General features: G+C 43.6%; 1 protein-coding gene across 6 annotated transcripts in view; it reads left to right on the top strand.

Moving 5' to 3' along the window:
• The window catches only part of Ankrd6 (ankyrin repeat domain 6), a 190,801-nt gene that overhangs the window by 133,088 nt on the left and 45,103 nt on the right, over positions 1-12,610 (top strand). For 5 of the 6 annotated variants that reach the window (XM_078019618.1, XM_078019615.1, XM_040283091.2 and 2 more), the window contains exon 2: positions 5,785-6,066. In XM_078019618.1, coding sequence (XP_077875744.1) covers positions 5,947-6,066 — 120 coding nt within the window. In that variant the 5' untranslated portion in view covers positions 5,785-5,946. Of the gene's footprint in view, positions 1-1,519; positions 2,073-5,784; positions 6,067-12,610 lie in introns of those variants that run through there. The other variant, XM_005324702.5, reaches the window with a different exon arrangement.

The raw sequence follows: 12,610 nt of genomic DNA, 5'->3' as shown, positions 1-12,610 counted from the left end.
CCTACCTAGAATTCATCTATTCCTCCCATGCTCCTCCTCCCTACCCCATTATGAGTCAGCCTCCTTATATCAGAGAAAACATTTGGCATTTGTTTTCTTTGGGATTGGCTATCTTCACTTAGCATTATCTTCTCCAATGCCATCCATTTACCTGCAAATGCCATGGTTTTATTCTTATTGTTGAGTAATATTCCATTGTGTATATATGCCACAATTTTTTTATCCATTCATCCACTGAAGGGCATCTAGGTTGGCTCCACAGTTTAGCTATTATGAATTGTGTGCAACAAACTTTTTATGCCTCCTGCAAGGATGATTATTTCAAAGATTCAGTAGGTGTCAGATTCAGAAGAGAAGAGTTAGTGTACTTGGATGTACCTGTTGCTTTGTAATGGTGGGGTGGGGTATACAGAGTGAGTCAGAAGCTTGCTAAGAAGTGTCTCTGCTCTGTCATTTTCTTTTTGCAGATAACCTTCCTGGACACCAGGCTTCATCAGCAGTCAGTGCTGTCTGTCCCTGTGGATAGTTTTTAAGGGTCTCTACCTGTGGGAGTAGATATTCTCAGGAGGAAATGTTCTGGGAACTTTGAGGAAACAAGCCACTCTGCTTTGTGTTTGTGTTGTACTTGGTTTGTCTTTTCTGTCACCTGTTCTTTTGGACCCTAATTGTGGCTTGTTGGTGGCAGGTGATGAACTTCTTCAAATTGAGGATTAAATCACATTCACTTCTGTTGCAACTTCACTTATCTTCCAATGGTGATCACAGTATTCTAGGAGTGATTGCTTTTGGGTAACTGTACAAGTTTTGTGTATTAAGAAAAAGCTTGCTGGGAGTGGTGGCACAGGCCTGTAATCTCAGTGACTTAGGAGGCTGAGGCAGGAGGATTGCAAGTTTGAGACCAGCCTCAGCAACTTAGGGAGGCCCTAAACAACTTGGTGAAACTGTTTCAAAATAAAAAAGGGACTGGTGGTGTAGCTCAGTGGTTCAACACTCCTGGGTCCAATCCTCAGTACCAGAAAAAGGTGGGAGAAAAAGCTTTTATTATTTTATTGGCAATTTATTTCCCTATTGGAATTCATCTTCTCTGCAATGCACTGGCCAGAGTCCCAGCCTGTTTTGTCCTTGGTATAAGCCAAAGAATAGCCAAAGCAGAATCCTAGTCTATTGCCCACAGGAGCTCTTAGCCTCAGGGGGATAACAGGTCAGAAGGTTTATGTTGACAATAATTTTCCCATCTCTGGGCCAATGGTTCTATCTTTAGAAAAAATAGGGGGAAATGTGGGATGCTGACTCAAGCCAAAACAAAAGCCTTCTTCCTTCCTATGATTCCTCCAGGTGGGAAGTTTGTTTCTTCAACAAGTGGGCTGCAAGGGCACACCTGCCGTGTGCCACCTGCAGCACTTGTAAAAGCTTCTGAAGGGTTCATTTTCTCCCTTCCCCCTTCACCATGGAGACTGTGGAGGAGAGTTTGTAAGGCAAACTGGATTTGCAAGCACCAGGGATGGCTGCTCAGCCAGAGTCACTATGCCCAGTCACTATGCAGAGCTTCCCTGCCTGGGAGCCCACAAGGGAAGACGTTTTGTTATTATGAAGACGGTTTGTTACAGATTTTGGCCCTTCCTGCATGTTCTCTCCTTTCTTGCATTACTGCTCAAAGAACACAAACTTCGTTTCTTCGTCATCGGAGCATCATTCAGAAACGTTCTGCTGATCTGTGAATCTTTGCCTGGCTCTTTGATCCAGGCAGTGTTACAGGTCCTCTGCCGGCAGGAGGAAGCAGCCCAACAAAATCTGAAGACCCAACACTTTCAGAAGCAGTGATGATCAGGCTGGCAAACCACAAAACCTTGCGAGCTGAATGGATGTCTTAATAAGCCTTTAGATGTAGTGTGGCCAGCGTCGGCAGAGGAGACTAAAGGGGAAAAAAAGGGCTGCAAGCGTTGTGTGGTAAATCACTGCAGACCCACTGGGAGTGACGGCCCTAGGAAGTGAATGATCTCGCCAGCAAAGAATTGACCGCAGTTTTCCAGAAACAGAACATGATGTACAACAGGGAGGACAGACCCCCGGTTGTGAGTACGATCTCTTCAACGCAGGATTTGGAGCAATGAGAGCAAAGCTAATTATTATGACTGGTGGCGCTGCCTGACCACAGGGCTCTGGGGGTCTGGGGGCCGTCTCCGGACGGTTTGTGCATAATGCCTGTTTGGGACTTTTTTTTGAAGGTCTCCTCCTAGAATATTTTGCCTGTCAGGAGACTTGAATGTAGTGGCTTTGAGATATTAGCACCAGGCAACATTATTATAAATCTGCAAGAAAACGGCAAAAGCAAACCTTAGACTTTTGCTGTGTAAAGAAAACCTATCACATCACAGACCAAGCAGCTGTTTGACCCTCTGGCATTTGTGATAAGAGACAAAGGAATTGGCAAATTGGAAAACAGTGATGGGCAACGGGCTGGGAAGAGGGTAGTCTGTCTTAGGAGGCTGAATTCCTTTCTGGATTTGGGGTGCTTATTACATACTTACACTCATTTATTTCTTTTCTGGTTAAAAATGGGCAGCATGCTTGCACTTAAGGTTTTTCCTCCAGAACACGGTAAAAATGAGCATTGTGACAAAGAGGGATGTCATTGATAGGCTTGGGGCAGAAGAAATTCCTCACTGTCAGGAGTGGAAAATGTCTCGGATGGTAGCTATCTATTTGGAAGAGGAAGCTCAGATTTAATGAGGGAATGGGGTTGCTACCGCCAGGCCCAACAGGTTGGCAGTGGAGTTAACTCATTAACTGCAGGCTGGTTGCCACTTTCATTACACTGTAGGGGGTTGTCCATACCCTCTTACCCCTTGGCCCTCACCTGGCTCTGTCCTGCCTGACCTGCTGATTTCCAGGCATCAGATGAGAAGCAGAATATCTTCTCCAAGTGAGGGTGCAGGAGGAGATGGGAAGCAGAGAAGACTCGGCTGCTACGATCTCTTCATATCTACCCTGTGTGTGAAGCACCTATAGGCAAATGCTGGAGGTCCTAGCAGTGAAGCTGTTACTGTACTTAAATTGGGAATGAGCTCAAGATGTCCAAGTACTGCTGTTAGCAGACTAGGGATTGGAATCTGGCATTTGGTTCCTCATTTTGCAGGCAGTTTTCTGTGCAACTCTGATGGGGGTTGGGGAGTATCCAGATTATCTTTCTTCCCAGCCCACCTCTCCTGCAAGCTGTTCTATGGGTATATTGGTGGTGGTGGTGGTGGGACAGAGGTGTAAAGAGCATTCTTAAATAGATGTAACTGAAAAGCAAAAAACAAAATGACATTTCTGGCCAAAATTTTCTCAACACTGTAGTGTTTTTCTAGAAAAATAATGAGGGCTGGGGCTTAGTGGTAGAGCACTCACCTCACATGCGAGACCCTGAGTTCAATCCTCGGCACCACATAAAAATAAGTGAAATAAAGGAATTATGTCCAACTATAACTAAGAAATAAAAAATAGATGGGTTGGACATTTAAATGGCAATCGTCTAAACAAGGTTCACTCAGCCAGAAGTTCTTACGCAGGCCAAGAGGCTGAATTTGTTGCATGACACAGGAGGGTAGAAGTGGCGTGGCCATCAATTCACCTGAAGCCAGTTGGACCTTGTGTCCCTTACTGAGGAGACTGAGCAATGCTGCTGGTGTGACCTCGGCTAAGATTGCCGCCAAGGTCTGTAACCTTAAGAGCTAAGCTACGGAGTAGAATTTTAGGCATAATTTTTGTATAAACTGAGCCATTGGACTTAAATACCATTGCATAAAAGGTTCTGGAATGGAATGGGGGGGGTAAGGTCAAGTGTACAGAGATAACAAATGGGTAGAATGAAGGAGAGAATGGCTGAGAAAGGAGATCATTTAGGAACCCATGTCTAATGTTGTGTATTTTCCTTGCATTGGGGCCTGGAGTGATTTTTGCAATATTTGGGTAAGCAGAGCAGAAACTTAGTATAATTGGTTTAAATAAAAAGATGTTGTACTTGTGTTGATAAACACAGATCAGTTCCAAATACTATGACAATTTAGAAAGCATAAAGCCCAAACAGTGTGGCTATAGAAACTTTCAATGGAATTTCTTGCTCCATCTCTGTGTTTTTGAGTCTTAACTTTATTTTTTCATTGGCCTTTGTGTTCAGAAATATTTCTGATGCATCCCAAGGATCTGTGACTGTAGCTACTCGAGGCATCCCTGCTTTGGATGTCACCTTCACATTTGTCATGCTTCTAATGAGTCTGAGGAGAAGGATGGGTTTTCCATATTCCTTCTATTTTCCTCTCCTTGCTATCCTTTGCCTGCATTTTGGGTTAGAGATGAAAAAACGATAAGAAAATGTAATGATGCACAAATTGCTTTGTGGGTATAACAATTATCTTTCAAAGTTACAGTATTTATTTTTGGCTAACACTTTCTGTAATAAAATGCCATTTGTAAAACCCACCATAGTCCTGACAGAGAGATGTCCTATGTCTGTTCTCTGTGTGGGCCCTTAACCCCAGTCTCCCAGAGTGGTTGACCAGATGACTGCTTGAGCCCAATATGGCCAAGACCTTTCCAAGCCACATCAGGGTAAATGGCCTTAATCTCTATAGCCTGAAAGAATTATTAAGTTTGCTGGAAGCAATTGTAAAAATATGCTGGTATTCTTCTTGACCTTTAGAATTAGAAGGTGTGGTGTTCTGGGTTGAAGAATGGTATTTTTTGGATACAGCACTTTATTTCCATTTGTATATGTATATGTTTATGTTTTAATAAGTGGTTTAAAAAACAAAGAAGCCCTTACTTGTTCTCCTAGCAGGAGTGGGTTAGACCTCTAAGCATCCCTTCTTTTGCCCAAAGAACTCTTCTCCTTTGAAATAATTGTCAGTGGCTTGGGTTTGGTCTAATGGTGACTGGGGTTACTGAGAAAAGTCAGTCTTTTAAATCCTGTTCATTTTGGTCATTGGGTGGAAAGAAGAGCTTAAGTTTACTTCTGGTTGCTACCTCTGGACCACTGCCCAGAGTCGGGACTTAGTGTCCTGTAGGTGACTTTAGTGGGCCATTTGTTTTCTTTCCATTAAGTGAAGAAGCAACTCCATGAGCCTCTCCTGAATAGACAGAGCTGCTGTCAGGTTTAGCATCCATGTGGGTCCCAAGGTGGATTGTTTTGGCAATCTGGAACTGGGAGTCAGCGGAGCCTGTGCCCAGCTCTCCATCTGTTCCAGAACTCAGGAGACTGTACTGTTACAGTAAGAACGGGGTAAAGGGAGACAATTGCAATGAGTGCAGCGAGAAAACCCCAGGGAGAGAGCCCATCTGTCACTCTGGGAGGTGTAGTCCACCAGCCTCAGCCTGCCTTTGTGAATCAGCAGACCAGCTGCGGTGTACCCAAAAAACCTGGAATCTTGTTGGTAAAGATGCACAGTATGATTATCTGCTGGAGGTGGGTGTGTAAACCAGCTGGTGTCTGGGAGATTATATTAGGTCTCTTCTACCCAGGACAAAAATGCAGAGCCATCCTTAAAGTCCTGGTTATTCTTCTCTGGAGAATATTGCTGAAGTGGGAGAAAGAGAAGGGGGCTTAGCACATTCTGCCTTCCCCTTAGAAACTCCCTTCAGGGGTTTTGCCGTGGAGAGTGTGCTGCTGCACATCCTGTCTCCCTTTGGCTTCCTTCCCTGCAGTGTGCAACCAGCAGAATGCCCTTAAGTCAGAGAAGAGGCATGGTTGCTTGGGTACTTGTGTGTCAGATGACACTGATTACAGCTTTGTTTTATAATCCCTAGGTCCTGAAGATGGCATAGTAAAAAAAAAAAAATAAAACAGAAGGCACCTTCTAATGATTGTGAACATCTCTACCCGTGGATGCCAGCCCAGGCCAGTGGCTTCGTGTTGAGCCAAAGGAACTTGTCCACCATATTGCCGAAAACCTCTTTCTCTCCTAATTCATGAGCCAGCAGGATGCGGTCGCTGCGCTTTCAGAACGCCTTCTCATAGCTGCGTACAAAGGCCAAGCAGAGAATGTGGTTCAGCTCATCAACAAGGGCGCCAAGGTAGCGGTTACCAAGGTAACAAGAGGAAAACGCTGCAACCATTCCCTGGGAACTAGCCTACCTCTTAACCATTGTCCATAAAACTGTTGTTTTTGATTCACTGCTTTCAAAAGAACTGGCTTTCGGTCCAGTGACAGGTTTGGGGGAGAAAGGAGGGGTATTACGAATGCTTTCATTGCCATCTTTCAAATGAAATAACTTGTAATTAGCATTTGACAGTCTTTAAAATCATAGCATGTCTTTTTTTCTTACCTACTTATTTTAGTCAAACGGTCAAGAGATCTCTTGGGAGTAGCTGGGACACAAAAGCTCACTGGGCAGAGTGTGTGATAATCACATTAAACAAGCCTCCTAAGGCCAGCTAGTGGTTGGGAAAATCCCCACCGCACAGTCTCACTGTCCCTGTGTACACAGTGACAGCCTGGACCAAATGACCACCACCACCTCTATGGGTTTTGATTTTTATGAGTCAATGAAAAATGAATAGCAAACTATGGAGGACATTGCTTTCCCCTCACCAACAGATGATGCCATGGCAGACAAGAGAACATACTGGTCAAAGGCAGTTTTGTAGCAAGGCCAAGAAAAGGCAGTCCTGTGCAGTTAGATGTCAAGTTCAAATATACCTGTGGAGGATCACCAACAGTGAGCACTTACCTAGCTTGTAGCATACAGCCCTCTAGTGGAGGTTCTCTCCTCACCACCACTGTGGAAATGAGGAAACTGAGGCACAAAGGGATTTGAGTAATTTCCCCAGGCAAAAATGCAAATTTGCCCATGGAGTCAGGCTGCTAAGCCCACCCTCCAGGCCACCCCAGAGAGCTGTAGAGATGGAAAAGGAGTTTAATTTTCAAACAGTATCATCTGTTAACATCTAGAGATTGGCCAGCTCACATTTTCAGTTACTCATATATATTCTCTGTATTGCATACAGGTTTCTTAAAAAAAAAAAAAAAAAAAAGGATCTTGAGCTGCTTGTAGGTCACCTATGGAGCCTAACAGTGGGATGCACAGAAATAAATTGTTTATAACTGAATATGGAGTGAGCTTGAACCCTGGCTTCTTGTAATCTGCCCATAGTGTTCTTCAAGACCCAGGCAATCACAAACAAGAGAGTATATGAACTCTGTAGTTACAGCATGTGCTCACAGGTTTTATTTCTGCTCTGTTTGCTGATTGTGCAAGTTGCTTAGCTTTTTTGAGCTTCAGTTTCTGCAATTGTAAAACAGGTATAATATAACAACCCTGAAAAGCTAGTAATGATAGCAATAATTAAAGTACATAGTCTGCAAGTTTTTTTTTGTTTGTTTTTTGTTTTTTGTTTTTTTTTTTTTGGTACTGGGCATTGAACCCAGGGTTGCTTAACCACATCCCCAACCCTTTTATATGTTGTATTGAGATAGATCCTTTTATATGTTGTAGGATCTCACTGAGTTGCTTAGAGCCTTGCTAAATTGCTGAGGCTGTTTTTGAACTCGTGATCCTCCCCTCTCAGCCTCCCAAGCTGCTGGGATTACAGGTGTGCACCACCATGCCTGGCTGGCATCTGCAACTTTTTAACATAAACTTCATAAGACGACAACAATGAGAGCTTAAGCTTATTTCTGTGCTACCTCTGGACCACTGTACTGAGTCAGGACTTGGTGTCCTGAAGGTGATTTTAATAGGCCATTTGTTTTCCTTCCATTAAGTGAGGAAGTGACATCATGAGCCTCTCCTAAATTGACAGAGCTGCAACAATGGAAACAAACAGCTTTACTGAGGTGTACTTTACAGGCTGAGAAGCTCACCCATTATTAATTGTACAATTCAGTAATTTCTGGTGTATTTACAGAATTGTGCAACCATCACCACTGCTGCAGACTGAATTGCCCCCCAGCTTTCATATGTTGAAACCCTGGTCCCTGATGTGGTGGAATTTGGAGTCGGGCCCTTTGGGAGGTAATTAGATTTTGATGAGGTCATGAGCATGGGTCCCTATGATTGGTAGATAAGGGTCCTTATAAATAGAGATACCAGAGAGCTTATTCTTCCTCCCTGCCATGTGAGGACACTGAGATGGGGGGCCATCAGCAAGCTAGGAAGAGAGCTCACCAAAACCCACATGCTGGCACCCTGATCTTGCACTTCTCAGCCTCCAGAACTATGAGAAATTTCTGTTGTTGGCAGCATGGGAAGACCAATTCAACCACGTTCTAATTTTAGAACTTTTCTATCACCCCAGTAAGAAACTTCATAGCCACTTGCTATCAATCCCCATTCCTATCCCCCAGCCCTTTGTGGGGTTTTTTGTTGTTGCTACTGAGGATTGAACCCTGGGTCCTTTGTCACTGAGCTACATCCCCAGCCCTTAGCTAAGTTGCTAAGGCTGGCCTCAAACTTATGATCCTCCTGCCTCAGCCTCTCAAGTTGCTGGGATTTCAAGCCTGTGCTGCCCATCTTAGCCCATCTTAATTTAAGTTTACAATTCAGGGTCATTGAGTACAATCATATTGTTGTACAACTTGTCACCATCTGTCTCCAGAATTTTTTTCATCTTTCCAAACAAACTCTGTACTCATTAAACACTAACTCCTTATTTCCCCATCTTGATACCTGGAACCCACCATTCTACTTCCTATCTTCCTGAATTTGAGTACTCTGGGTACCTCAGGATGTGTGGAATCCTACCATAATCATCCCCTTGTGACTGACTTATTTCACTTAGCACCATGCGTGGTAATATAGCATGTTTAGGGTATCATTCCTTACTAAGGCTGATTAATATTTCGTGTTATGTGAATATCACATCTTGTTTATCCTTTCCAGAATCAATGGACACTTGGGTTGCTTCCACCTCTTGACTGTTGGGAATTGTGCTGTATAAACTGAGTGTAAATGAGTGTTCAGGTCTTTGCTTTCATTTCTTCTGGATATGCACCCAGAAGTGGAATTGATGGATAGTGTGGTAGTTCAATTTTTAAATTTTTGACAGAACTGCTTACTAGTTTCCATGTTTTTCACAGCCTGCTCTCCACAATGGCATATCTAAGATTTACCCTATCATTGAACATAGATCGAATTGTCAGCTATAATGGCTCCAATCTCCCATTGTGTGGATAAACTGTGGATTTTATTCAGTCACCTCCTTATGAGCATTTAGGTTGTCTACAAATTTTGCATTCTTTGCTATCATAGAGGATGCTAGGTGTCTTTCAGATTTAGGAGAAGATCTGTTAGGTAAAGGCCTAGAAAGAGAATTCCTGGGACAAAAGGCATAGTCATTGATATGTTAATGATTTCCTCTAGATAGGAGGTAAATGAGTGTGGCCCATCAAGAGCTTTTAGGAATAAAGTTCAATGGATCCTCTGGGTGAAGAGCCAGGGCTTGGGTAGGACACTGTCTGAAAGACACATCTTGGAGATGGTTGGGTCAGGGCTTTTAGAAGCATAGAATCTGAGTTTCATTATCTGAATGAAAGTTTGAAAATGTTTGGGAAACACCCAGTTGGGTGTAGGTGGGGTTATTATATTTATCCAAAACAATAACACCTTTAATAATGAAGGAATTTTAGGTGACTGTCCCTCAAAGGCCTGTGTGGTATAGGTTTGGTCTCCCCTGGATGCTGGAGGTGGAATCATTAAGAGGCAGGGCTTAGTGGGCATTCTTCAGATCAGTGAAGGGCATGCCCTTGGAGAGAATGATGAGTCCCCACCTGGACTTCCTCTTTTGCTCTCTGTCCATGGGGCAATTGGTTTTGCTCCACCAGGTATTGCTCCATATGTGTTGCCTTTCCACCAGAGGCCTAAAAACCATAGGCTCACCCCAACACAGACCAGAAGGAGCTCTTCAGCCATGAGCCAAACCTTTCCTCTTTACAAGTTAGATATTTGTTGCTGTAACAGAAAGCTGACCAATACAGGTTTCTACTAATAATTGTGCTTTCCAGTATGCATAAACAGATAGCCCCAGGCAGACAGAAATGCATTGCCCACTCTAGTAGAAAGGCACCATTTTCATTCAGTTGGGGACCCGGTCTACTTCAAATTGTGGGTTTGTGTTTAATAGTAAGACTTACTGCAAAGGTGTGGGTCAGAACTTGGGTTTGCCAGCCTGTTGTATAGTCATTTCTGTTAAGCTCACAGTTCCCAGGAGGTAGGTGGGGGAGAAAATAGATGCTTACTTGTATAGGGGGTGATGGCCAGCGTCTCATTGGAGGGTTCTTCTTCCTGCCAAGGAGGGTGTAAGGCACCTGAGAAATTAAAGTCTAGAATAACTAGTGAAGAACAAAAGACAAAGAATCAAATATATTTTCAAAAACGGAGCCCTGGTAGGTTTAGTCCACACAGGAGCTGGAACTAGACAAGGCAAAATGGCTCCAGCAGTTTATTTAAGGGGGTTCATCAAAGGCAGGGATGAGATTTCAGGGGTGGATTCTTGCTTCATGCTGTCTTGAAGTCAGCAGGTTGATTGGCATCTTGGCAGGTCACCCCATCTCTGCTGTGTGGATCCTTTGGCAGAACCGAATATGAATTCATAATGTGTCAGGGCAGTTAACCAGAAGGAGTGTCCACTGGTCATTCCCAGACACCAGATGTTCCTATTCAATAGGCTCGGTGCATGGTGGACTACACGCAGCCCATGGATGGCTCACAACATAGAAGGTTGCTGGTCAGGTGAAAACTTTCACTGGAGAATGTGCTGTAGGTCATGTGCTTTTTCCAGAGGACTCTATGCACTAATTTATTAAAATATATAATTTCTTAAAAATACCTAGTAATGATTTAATAAGCAGTTACAAAGCTTTACTAATCTTTCTCCCATGCTGTCTCCTCACCAGGGTTTCCCACCTGGAAGGTAACCTGTTGCCTGTTTCTTTGAGATGTTTCCCTACTTTTTTTTTTTCTTTCTTTGTACTGGAGATTGAACCCGGGGTGCTTTTCACTGAGCTACATCTCAAACCTCTTTTATTTTTATTTTTTATTTTGAGACAGAATCTTGCTAAGTTTCTGAGGCTGATCTCAAAATTGCAATCTTCCTGCCTCAGCTTTCTGAGTTGCTGGGATTACAGGCGTGTGCCACCACACTCGACTGTTTCCCTCTTTTTATACAAATTGTGGAATACGATACATACCTTTCTTCACTTTTCTTTATTTAATGATGTATAAATGATACATGGATGAACCATAATTGATGTATCCAATCCTCTATTGATGGACAGTTAGGTTGTGTTCATCTTCTGCTTTTACAAATTACACTGCAGCAACTTTTTTCTGGTGTCTCTTTGCACAGTGTGATGATGTTTGATTTCTCTAAGTAGCACTGCTGGGGGAGAGTGTATGTGCCCTTGTAATTTTGATAGCTATAGCCAAATCACTCTAAAAAGGGGTGGTGCCAATTTACACTCCATCAGCAATGTGTGAGAGACCCGTCAGACACTGGCCCAAGGGAACACTGGCTCTCTTCTTGACAGCTCCCTCCTCCCTCTTCTCCTTCATTTGAACTCATCTTACCTTTCTAGCTTTCTCTCTGGGAGCTCTCTGCTGTAACTGATTTGACCTCTGTTGGGCCTTTGCTCCCTTCATTTCAGCATGAGTTCCATAGGATTTTCTCTGGGTTGTTTCTGCGGCCAGCTGCCTGGGAATTAGAAGAGCAGGGAAGTGGCTAATGGAAGGAAAACCCATCTCTCTTCTCCCCTTTCTTGCTCTCCATTCACAAGTGGGTGGAGGGTTCTCACCCTTGACAGTGGGAGACTTTTGATCTGACACCCAAGTGTCCCAGTGTGTCCTTGGCAGGAGGGCTAGAGCCTGCACAGGGCTGACACAGCCCCCAATTCTGCTCCAGGCTAGTGGATCCATGTGCTCCACGGAGCAGTTGTACTCTATTTGAAACAAACAGGGCGTTGAGGGCATATAGTTACATGTCAGACCAAACAGAGCATCTGCTTTTATTTTTATTTTTTCCTCTCCTTCGGTGCTGGGTATTAGACTCAGGGCATCATACAGGGTAGATTACGCCCCAAGCCCTAGAACATCTGCTGTTTGTTCTATAATACCTATAAAGTATTCCCTATGGGAAGAAAATCTCAACTGGGAAAACTTGGGCTTTTGTAGTCTATCATCAAAAATAATTGGGGAGGGGCTGGGGCTGTAGCTCATTGCCTAGAATATGTGAGGCACTGGTTTGATCCTCAGCATCACATTAAAAAAATTAATAGATATTGTGGGTTCCTCTACAACAACAACAAAAAAAAGAACAGAGGAGCCAGGTACGGCAGAGCACACCTGTAATTCCAGCAGCTTGGGAGGCTGAAGCAGGAGGATCATGAGTTCAAAGTCAGCCTCAGCAATTTAGGGTCTCACTAAATTGTTTAGGGCCTATCTCAAAATGAGAAATAAAAAGAGCCAGAGATGTGGCTCAGTGGTTCAGTGTCCCTGAGATCAAACCCTGGTACAAAAAAAAAAGGTGGAAATTTGACTTACGGTGGCAATTCTGAGTGAGTTATAAGATGAAGATGTGTTAAGATTTCATTGAACCCATTAATGAGGAAACCATTAAGATGTTCAACTAGTTCAAAGG

The sequence above is a fragment of the Ictidomys tridecemlineatus genome, chromosome 8 (genome assembly GCF_052094955.1).
Source record: "Ictidomys tridecemlineatus isolate mIctTri1 chromosome 8, mIctTri1.hap1, whole genome shotgun sequence".
Classification (NCBI taxonomy): domain Eukaryota; kingdom Metazoa; phylum Chordata; class Mammalia; order Rodentia; family Sciuridae; genus Ictidomys; species Ictidomys tridecemlineatus.
This window is presented reverse-complemented; position numbering and strand designations above follow the sequence as displayed.